Genomic DNA, 10,920 nt, shown 5'->3' on the forward strand with positions numbered 1-10,920 from the left:
CGTGGACCTGCCCTATCCCCCTTGATCGCATTCTTGTTGCATCCTCTCCATATGATGGTGGATGTAGTCACAGAAGTGTTTGATATTCAATTTGATTTCTATCCCAGGGTACCTATGTTCATGGCGGGCCGCAGTGTAGGCACTGTCAAGCAATTTGCAATCCATTTTACATGCAACTGACTGCTCATCTTGCCGCTGTTTTTTTTCCACAAGCTGTCCACCCCTCGTTTGGGCGCCGGGCACACTTCTCGTAGTAAGATAGCGCCCACGGAGATAAGCGTCAAACTCTGCGTGAAAATTATTCCATACTGAATGATGTCAACCGAAGTAGTGACCACGTATCAACGGAGTGGCTAAAAATGCATAGTTGTGCGGTCATCAATCAACGGTGAATGGTATGAACCTCATTGCTTTGGGACATCGATTTTCGACTTTAACTTGAAGTGCCGAATCTAGATTACTAACGCACCAACGACATGACAATTCTAACAAGCTCCCAAAGTTTGCAAAATATTTGGGAAGACATCCGTCGACAATAGTGTTAAGCGAGTAGCCTCTGATTTGTTTAATGGAACAACGTGCTTGTTAGCACAATGCAAAATTGTCTCATACTCCATTGTACCCAGTCCCATGTTATCATCGTCACGTCAGACACATGTTGTCAGCCTGATCATTCCGATGCAGTGATATGAAGCGTAACAGTAGCATATCACGTAGTGCTGGGCCGCGGTCCGGTCCAGAACCATGGTTCGAACCGGACTTTTGGTCCGGTTCTCTCCGCGGTTCGGTCCATGGTTCTTGCGCCAGCCAGAACCGGACCGGAAAACGGTTCTCGGTTCTAGATCTTCCCAAACGGTCCAGTTCTGGTTCGGCCTTCCCGAACCATTCCGAACCCTTATCGACTTCGACTTCGACAACACCTGCCTCGACGTCAGACTGTCGTCTTCGGATTCACATTGTTGATTAATCAAGCTACATTTAGCCTTTTCGAAGGTATACCGGTAAGCACTAACTAATTAAACTCTCAAGTCTCTCACCTGCTCACCTCTATAACAGGAAGTTCTATTCATTGAGGACCGGCTACAACACTGCGCAAGACTACCTTTACTGGAGGTGGATATGTTAGGCGCGGTCAAGGTGGATTTTGGAGGGATTGTGTCTTGCGCTATGCTGCAGAGGTGCGTATTTGTGCTCTGAATGCTGATGGCTCCCTCAAGGGCCAGCACCCATCGCTACCAGCGCACAACCCATCACACGCCACGCCACCTGCGCCTATGTTGATGCCCGCCACCTCACTGCATCCCCTCTCACTCGCTTGCTGTTCTTGCCGGCTGGCTTTTGCTGGCTCGCTTGCCATGTCTCACTCGCCCACTGTCTCTCACCCTCTGTCTCTCGCCCGTTGTCTCTCACCCCGCTGGACGCGACCCAATCTTTCAATACGATGAGAGTTTTTGGAGGTACGTTTTATTTGAGTTGTGATGACGCGATGTTGAACGATCACCTTGCACTACAGGCTTTGCGCATCGTGCGATTGAGGACATCATTTGGAAGAACTACCATCATTTTCGTCCTCTCACCTTTGGGTTTGACGCTTGTGCTTCAGGGCTATCGCAAACAATCCTGAAGTCTTCCCCGAACCACACAGGTTTAATCCTCAGCGTTGGATTGACGATGCAGGTTGCGCGCGATAATCTCCGGTTGATCTCCGGTTTTTCACTTTTGGCTTTGGCCGTCGGTGAGTAGTATCGTTCATCTCTTGACCATTTCTTACGCCTTACTTGAAAATGTCAGAGTGTGTCCTCACGAATTGGTCAGTCTTCATCAATACGGCTCTCATCATGTGGGCTTTCCACTTTTCGGAGAATCCTGCGGCCACCAGCATCACAATTTTTTCTGAAGCGCCGGCCACGTCAGCATCTTCAGCAGCTACAGAGGCAGAGGGGTATGGAGTCATCATTAGAGTAGCTACTCGATGTGTAAACTAGTATTTCAATGTTTTGTTTTTCGCGCTTGCCACTGAAAATTTTCGGGTTCGGTTCAAGTTCGGACCAGAAAAAAACCGAACCGGACCACAGAGAACCGTTCTCTGTGGTCCGGTTCTCGGTTCTCGTCCAGGGCCCTCTGAACCGGACCGAACCGGACCACGGCAGCACTAATATCACGAGTACAAGTTACCACCTGGTCCTCAAGTCAGAAAGACTATTTACCAAGATGCATACGGACTACTTCGGGGTGCCTTGGAATGAAAGACCTGTGGGCTTACGATACTCCAACAACCAAAAGGTTGTGCGAAGCAAGTTCTACACATGTGTGAGCCAAGAACGAACGGAGTGTATGACTTGCCAGATAATGTATTTGGTGAGCGAATCCCAAAGAGACCACGAAACCTCCACCAATTTTGTCCGGATACCTGACTTTCGAACGCAAATCTGTTATGCATGTTTTGAGCATCCACTCACGGTCATCCGAGTTAGTCCTGTTAGTACAGGGTTTCAAACAATCACTGAGGGGTGCATGATGGGACAAAACGGAACGACGCACTATGATGGGCCATTTTGGTCCAAGCGGTATCTGAATTTCTGGGAAAGGAGGGCCAGACGCGGCGGTAGACAGAACAGAAGTCGAGCGCGCCATTGAACCACACGACCATGGAATTCGTAACACCACTTACTGGAGTTGTGATGAATCATTGAAACCATTCGTTGGCTGTTCAAATGAAGGCCTGTTCACCTGCAGTATAAACTGATACAGGAAAGTCGTGGTGCAAGGGAGCTGAACGCCATGGCATAGCATGGAAAAGACCATCGATGTGCAAACGAATGCGCCATTGCTCAACCAAGTCCATAAGCAGGGGTCACACGACTTTGAACGAAATTGTGCAGCATCTGTACCGAACCTTTCTGGGTCACCAAATGGTTTCCCATCATCGCGAAAAATATTATGTCCGGGAGAGTACTGCGTGGAATCTTTGAGCATAACGCTTAGGGAAAGCAACTCCATTCAGAAACGCAATGGTCCGAGAATAGTACAAGCACTGGCGACTTCAACTGTAGGGCAATTTCTAAGACGCCACACAGTGACAAAACAGAATATCGCCGCGTCAGTATTAGCCTAACGGTATCACACCTAGCAATCATGATCAGCTGAACCTCTTTCAACTGATTCTGAAAGACTTGGAGCTACTTACCAATTGTGAATATTCAAGCCCACACGCATCGTGGCATGAACTGCTACTAGTCCAAGTCCAGGTCAGGAAAGCAGAACGTTTCATCAGAGAACCTGTGAACAAATGAGAATGATATTTAAAGTAATATATTGTTAAGCATCGCAACAATCAGCGTAAATTTGCCACCCGCTTTCACATGGGAATGTTTGGCATTGTCGAGGAAAGACTAATTTGCAAGTACACGGGCCTGGTAGCCCTATTTGCCTCGAGGACTTTTTCACTGGCACGGGTCTAGGAGACAATGTGCTCGCACAGGTTCATGCATTGGAATATGAGCCTGGTTTGAGAAGGACAAGGAAGGAGGTTGCAGCGTGCAGAACTACGAGACACTCGGGCGATGCTCATAAGTGAAGAGAACGGTGTCATTTGGTCTTTGCACAATATATTTTTGCTCGCTGCGGATGACTACCGAATGGGCGAGTAACTTGCTCTGGTAAAAAGTGTGAGTAACAGTAGACATTAATTCTCAACGAATAGTTTGTCCGTATTGACCGAATGTTCGACGAGTGTCGCTTTGAGTGGTATATTGCATAGAATAGTGACAATGTTCTGAGTTGTGTTAAAGTAGGTATCACTGCTCGATGGACGCCGAGTTGCAATGACATAGAAGAACCGGAGTCGCGCACGCAAAATGTTTGTTGGTAAACTGTTGCACAGAACCATGCATTATACGGAGCACAAATACAGTTCCGAGGTATGTGAGAGTACACACGATTTCTCAATGCATAGATTTCCCAGTCTGTCGCTGAAAAGCAATATTATTGTGCAATGGAAACTTACTGGAACACAAGTCCCACAGGGAAAGCAACGTTCAAGGTGTTGGATTCTTGTCTGCTAGATATAGATTGGGAATCCGTGCGAAAAAGCGTTACCTTTGCGGAGCAGCGGATGCTTGAGAGATAAATCAAACTTTTGTCCCGTTTGACTTCACGACATCTGTTTGGAATCTTCGTCACTAATCTTCGGGAAAAATCAAAAGCCTCCAATTTTGATCCGGTTCAAAGAGTTCCCGGTAGTGACCATATCTACAAATGATTTAAAACTTGGTGTAGCGCTACAAGCATACATAATGATCGTGCTAAACTGTAATCCCACCCAATCATTGGCATCTTCGCAATTTAACCCTTCTGGCCTCCCTAGCCCAAAAATTCTAAAGAACTTGTACACTCCTCAACTACATGACGGATGCTTCAAAGCAAATGAGCCCAAATTTATGCATTGCTTTGGATATTCACACAACCTTCTGTGAGTATCCCATCACACGACACTTGTATTTAGTTGTGACACGTCCTACAGAAGTTGTAGTATCGCGCAGACGCCGTGCCTTGTTCACTTCCAGCAGAGTGAAAAATGAGGTTGAAATGTATAACCACACCAACCTATTAGCATCATTTGCTTCGCGACCTTTTTAACTTGGATGGCTCTGAGAACAAGCGAGTGGGCACAGGTTCATGAGTTTAAATATGGATCAAAACTGACAGGTAAAAGATGGGAGATTGGAATGTGTGAATATGGAACATGTTTCGGCGATGTCACTAGTGGTCCAGATGCCTCTCGTTCGGCCTTCAGGTAGTACATTGTTGCAAAATAAGAATAACAGCAAAGCTGTTCATAGCCATCACTGTGAACAATACATCAAATCGAGTGCAAATGACATCGCAGGATATGTTGGAGTGAAAATTACTTCTCAATGGACAGAATGTCTGTATTGACTAGTTATTAGCAGATCATCGCTTGAAGCAGTACATTGATAGTTTGTCTGTATTGACTGAATGTTGGACAAGTGTCACTTTGAGTGGTATATTGTCTAGAGCACAGACAACGTCCTATGTTATGTTAGACACAAATTCGTTGACAGATTATGCCAGAGTACATATAATTTCTCAATGTATATATTTTATAGTCCGTTGCTGCCAGATGCAACTGCTCACCGAGAAGCATCTGGAACACAATGACGCATTGGATAATTGACTTCAAAGATTTCGCGGTAGTGACAATATTTAGGCGACTTATGGTCAGATAGGATGCACTGTACATTATTTCAGAACTATATGCACATCAATTTTGCAGATCACAAGACAATTGATGATATTAGTAGTATAGGTAGGGCCTAGTATGTACGACTACAGCAGCAGGTAAGCAACTATTCAGAGTCAAATACAGCGTTCTCCATCTCCTGTCTCTGGACAGCGAGAGCGCTGACGGACATTCGGGAAACAACGTCCATCGTCAAGTCCTCGCGATGGTTTTTTCCGAAAACCTTTCTGTACAGGGGGTTAGCGATCAAAGTGAGCCAGTGACAATCAATGGCTGACCGAGTCCACCATTCAAGAAGCTCTTTGACCCTGGCTCGTGCCGCTGGACCTGGGGCGTCCTCAAAGAAATCCACGATGTTGTCCCAGAAAATCTGATAATCAAAGTCTCCGTCTACAGCGCGCCAAGAGGAGACATTGGAAAGTGCAAAACGGATCTACAAAAAATAAATTTCAGCCTTACAGTTAAAAGCAAGCATTTATGATTACTTGGCAAGTTGCATACGCGATGGCACGGGGAGTCACCTTCCGCATACCTATGATAGAAGCCACACATGTTTTCACTTTGACCTGATCCGATCGTCTCCGTGCGCGTCGGTTATTTTCAATGATGTTTGCACCATCGCCGTCGCCATCGGCTTCGTTGGCAGAGGATGGAGAGGTAAAGATAGCCTTGAACCCCTGTGATGCGATGAAATGTGAATTAGTTGAAATGTTTTGGTTACTCACCATAACCAACAGCTTCGACTTGAAAAGCCCACGTTCTAGATTATTGGCGTCAGCTTGGTAGTTTTCATACATAAACGTTGGCCATGAATTCTCAGATACAATGAAGGAGGTCGTACGGTCACGAATTCCAGCCCTGACGCTGGCCTCAAAATATCAGTACCATGTCAGAGACAAAGACCATCACTTACACTGGGTCTCCCCAGCGCCATTCCGCTGGGCAGAGCAGTTTACCGCATGCGTCGCTCACAAAACCTCGATGATGCTTGTCATCCGTCCTGATGAGAGGGGTCGGATTACATTCGATATTGACCCATGACGCCACGAGCTCTTTGAGAGTTCCCGTGTCGTCACCACGAGCTGAGTCTGCGCCTCGCCTGAGCTATATGGAAAATGAGTAAGAAGTGGACAGAATGATGTCGGAAAGTACCTTTCGAAGCATGTCTTCCGACTCCTCGTGGTCAAGACTTGACAGCTTCTCGTGAACCCACGGCAATATCTTAACGAATTCAATGTAGCCACGTTGGAGGCGGTTTTGTCTGTTCTTTTCGTAAACAAACATAAGAATACGAACAACGGTACTACTTACTCCGGAGTGAAGTCACTGTACTCATCATCATTTTCACAGCGCCGGTCATTTTCGGCGATTAGATCCTCTATAGGACTGTAAAGGGCCACCATACGGCGAATTGCTCGTCCCTGTGAAATATAATAGATTGTCTTCCTAATGAAGATGAGACTTTGAGTGGCCGAGAAATGATGTGCGCACCTTTGCTTAGTGGCTTTATCCTGCTTCAAAAGGTCGACTTCCTCCATGAGGGCGGCAATTTTTCGTTTCGCCCTAGCATGAGGAGACGTTTGGACAGAATGCGATGCATCGAGAGGGGCGTTCTCAGACGACATATCAGAGATGAAGCAGGGGCGAACGAGAAGGAAAGGTGAACGAGCAAGTTGAACCTCCGAGGCCGTCTTATATACTACTTCCTCCAGACGATCGTGTCGTGAAAACCTTCTCGAAATAGGCAATAGGAATTTACCTTACTTGGCAGTCTGTCTCGAGCCCGTTTTGGTGATCTAGTCACAACCGCTTCTGCCCTAGTAGCCCGTGTTAAGTCATTTTTGGGTTAGTCTAAGAAACCCTGAAAATTGAAGTAGCGGCGGGCGTACAGCGTGGAGTTTACGCCGTAACAAGTCGCTGGTTATAGCCTAAAGTAGTAGGTCACTTGGTTGCCATTTATGCACATAGACGCGATTACCGTCGGAGTCACGGGAGCGATCAATTCTCGGAGGAGTCTGAACTGTGCGTACTACTATGACTGGCAGATCTAGAAAGCACGTCAATGTTCCGACTGACATATTTTATGGTCAAAACGGTCACTTGAAGTTACAAATTCGGACCTAATTCAAAATGAGAGGTCATTAGATGTCTCCTCAAGAAGTTCTTCTCCCAGGTCATCAAATCCATCAGATTCTTCCTCACCCAGAATTGAGTCGTCCCATCCGTCCTCTGACTCCTCATCGGTAAGGTCGACGCCCATTCCTTGTTCTTCTTCTTGTTCTTCGTGGCCATCGTTTCCGCCTTCATCGACATCCATAGCTTCCGACGCCTGTAGTTGTAGGTCAAAACAACCTCTGACAATCCTCCGCAAAGTCACCGGGTGTCCTACGCCCAGGTCAGTATAACGTAAGAACATGTCACGATCGACAAAACTATGACAAATTAGAATCACCCAGTTACCAGAAGATGTATTTCACTCACATTCCAACATAAAACATTTCCCAGTCGTCCAGTTCCCCATGAGGACGAGCTAGCGATTTTCCACGGCGAAGCGAGCTCTCACCACGGTCCGAAGCGAATGCAGGTATCAGATGAGTTCCTCGAATCACTTGTCCGGGATCAAGAAATCCGAAGGCATCGTAATCCGACTCCTCCACAAATGCCACTTTAGGAAGGCGAGCGTGCTGTACGCCAGATCGATGCGATCTTAGGGGTGCGAGCCATCTGACGTGGAGGATCTCGAGGTGCTGTTCCTCGGTTCGCTCGCACCCGAGTTGAAGCCAGGTATCCAAGTGATAGATACCCATCACCCTGAGCATACCAGTATGGGTGGCTGGGTGTGTCTTCTCCTGAGAGCACCATCACATCACCATGTGTCTTGGGGTTGATGGTGTCATATTCGCGCCTCATGTCGTACGTCGTATAGTATACCTGCATTGTCTGGACGGAGTAGATGATATTGTCTGGAATGATGACGGTGTTGCGCTCCTCATCCGTGAATGCGTGATCACAATGACTTACATCCAACTTCTTCAACCTATACAAGATGTGGTCCTTCAGCCTCGGGATGAAGTTCTAAAAGTCGTCATAAGTGTCCAACGAAGCTAAACGTGCAACAATTTTTTACCTTTATAGCTGGATCATCGTCGTTTTCCTGGAGGAATGCAAACAGCGAAATTGGATCGTTTCGACTGCTTGCGATAGAATGGTGGCCGTTAGACAACTGGTGGAGCAGGGGAATCGGCCGGAGATTCATGACATGAGATTCCGCCGAGTTCTGCTACTCGCCTTAACAAACGGCGTCTGCGCTCGTGCTTGGCGAGCTGTGCTGGAGTGTCCAGCTTGCTAGTTAGCGGGTAAAACGCTTTCAGGGCCCTGTGCGCCAGCTCTCCCTAACCAATAACATAATTTCAGAAGCGTTCAAGTTCTTGCGGCTTAGGAAAGAGACAACACTTACGATTTGAGTGGTGAAAGAATCTACAGTCCCGAAGAGCTTGATGGTTCGCACATAATCACCCATTGCGTGGAACTTGTACGTGTTTAGGTTGAATTTTTTCACCTTCGGTCCGCTAGGTTCTGAAGACGTATTATTGGGTCCAGCCTCACACTGGGCGAACCTCCGTTGGCGAGCTGCCTTCTCTCTTGGTAGTTCCACAGTCCGGAAGGTAGCACAAGTAAAGTCGCGGAACCTCCGCAGCTGCCTCGAGAGTTTCTTGAATGTTTCGTCCAGGACAGCGAGAGTTGACTCTGAATGAGTTCTTAGTTTGGCAAGCGCATGCCATTGTGCGAATCTATAAAGAAGAGACTGCACGATCACGTCGTGTTGAGCAGGAAACAGCCCTTCGAACACAGGTATCGCGCACTAAATACAGGGCGTTAGCATGTTAGTCCAAATAACATTGAAATACAGAGACAAAAACCTGCAACATATCCTCGAAGTCCCGAGCGGCCAGTCTCTTCATCTCGGACGTGTTGTTCGCAAAAGTTCGGATTACACCATTACCGAAAGTTGGGACCTGACGAAATCTGTAATGCAATAGAATTCGCAACTTAATTTGGAGTAAAAACACTACACCTACCTCCAGTCTAGAATTGCGACTAGTCGGACTCCACCTGGTAGTGCATAAAGGAGCCTGATGAGGTGAGTGAACAGCGCCTTCCAGGTACCTAACTCGCACTCGTGCATAAAGTCTACAACGAGCATACGGAATGGGTCAAGGCCCAGTCCTCCCAGCTTCTCGGCAAATTTATTCTGTAGGTTACTCATCTGAGCCGGTATGACAAAGCATCAGACATCGCACTTACTAGAACAGGCACCCATGAGCCTTCCCCGACTACATCTTCCACCTTCGTACCATCTACCGTATGTCCTGACCGATAAATGTATTCTCGTGCCTTGACAATGTTGGTTTTGACGTAAATTCGAAGACTATTTATACGACTCTTCATATCCTTAAGGAGGCCTAGAGAGCTAAACATGTGTTTCGGCGTGAGGCAACGGGGACAAGGGCATAATCCCATATCTTTGATAGTGGCAATTAAAACCCTGAGACTTATTGAGCGATATACTATACCTATATTTAAAGACAGGACGTACTTTTCGGGATAGTCGGCGGAGTAAGTGAATATACGAGGAAAAATCCTGCGAAATACTCCATCGGCACACTTGAGTACAATACCATGACGGTATGCATGAAGAAAGTCCTTATCCAGGAGGATATCCCAACACCCCTGAAACAGCTCGCGTCGACAGTGGGTATGAAGGGCAGCCATACCACTTTTTGATATCCGAGGCAAGCTGCTCAAGACATCTTTGATTTTATCAGGCAACTGATGGGGAAATATTAAAGTGACGTTTGGAACTACAGTAAGAACACTCACCGACGGCAGAAAACCCACCAGATGACATGCACCAGACTTTGGCGCAGAGCGTGCATATTTAGTCAAGTTTCCAAAGTACAAATAGAGGGGCCAGGCCTTCGCCGTTCCGAAATTTGCCAGATGTGTGGCATCCGAAAAAAACATGAGGCCAGCAATTACCCGTTCCAGTGAGCATCCGGGCTCCTTGGGGAGTTTCTGCAGCTCGTCCTGTGCATCCAGCCAAGAGTCGGAGGTATACAACTCGTCAAATACCCGCTCTTGATGATTGTCCAACGGGTCTTTCCATACACGCTTAAAAGGCCAAAGATGAAACGCATTTGCTTGAATATCCGCAAAAGCTGACCGAATGACTTGGGTGAGGGGGCGAAAATGGAACCCTGGAACAGAAAAAGGTCTTGCTTCTTCCTCTTTTGATTTCGTAGGGATTTCGATGGTGACACTGGCCTGGATCCAGTCATCTGGAAATATGGTCTTGCTGCCCGGGACGTTGTCCATTTCGCGTAAACTCTTCCTGATTGAGAAATCCTCTAGATTTTTACTGTCAAAATCCTCCGCCAAGATTACTTCCTTGACGAGACGGGCAACTTCAGTCTCGGATTTCATATTGCTCCCGGAATTCATCCAAGACATGAGTCTATAAACGGTCATGTTGGGAAAAGGGTAGGGAGGTGGAAGGACGTCAGGTGAATCAGTCTCTTGCATGACTATCGGACACGTCGTCGAAAGTAGCGAGGATGGGACAAATTTGTCTGGCTCGAAGGACGGGCGGCGAGGGT

The 10,920-nt window shown here is 47.1% G+C and overlaps 1 protein-coding gene across 1 annotated transcript; it reads left to right on the forward strand.

Annotated features, from left to right (window-relative positions):
- Positions 1-894: 894 nt before the first annotated feature.
- On the forward strand, positions 895-2,107 carry F5147DRAFT_736931 (uncharacterized protein). The gene is made up of 5 exons (XM_041439436.1): positions 895-1,001; positions 1,057-1,178; positions 1,240-1,457; positions 1,514-1,735; positions 1,792-2,107. Exons 2-5 carry the CDS (start codon positions 1,120-1,122, stop codon positions 1,983-1,985), a joined length of 693 nt encoding a protein of 230 aa, XP_041284185.1. The 5' UTR covers positions 895-1,001; positions 1,057-1,119; the 3' UTR covers positions 1,986-2,107.
- Positions 2,108-10,920: the final 8,813 nt, after the last annotated feature.

Source organism: Suillus discolor (genome assembly GCF_016758755.1).
Source record: "Suillus discolor strain FC423 chromosome Unknown F5147scaffold_463, whole genome shotgun sequence".
NCBI lineage: Eukaryota > Fungi > Basidiomycota > Agaricomycetes > Boletales > Suillaceae > Suillus > Suillus discolor.

Excerpts from the sequence above, each read along its gene's own strand:
- F5147DRAFT_736931 (XM_041439436.1), top strand. The coding sequence starts at position 1,120 with ATGTTAGGCGCGGTCAAGGTGGATTTTGGAGGGATTGTGTCTTGCGCT. Across the intron at positions 1,179-1,239 it reads TCTTGCGCTATGCTGCAGAG|CGCACAACCCATCACACGCC; the intron begins GTGCGTATTTGT and ends CATCGCTACCAG. Across the intron at positions 1,458-1,513 it reads TACGATGAGAGTTTTTGGAG|GCTTTGCGCATCGTGCGATT; the intron begins GTACGTTTTATT and ends CTTGCACTACAG.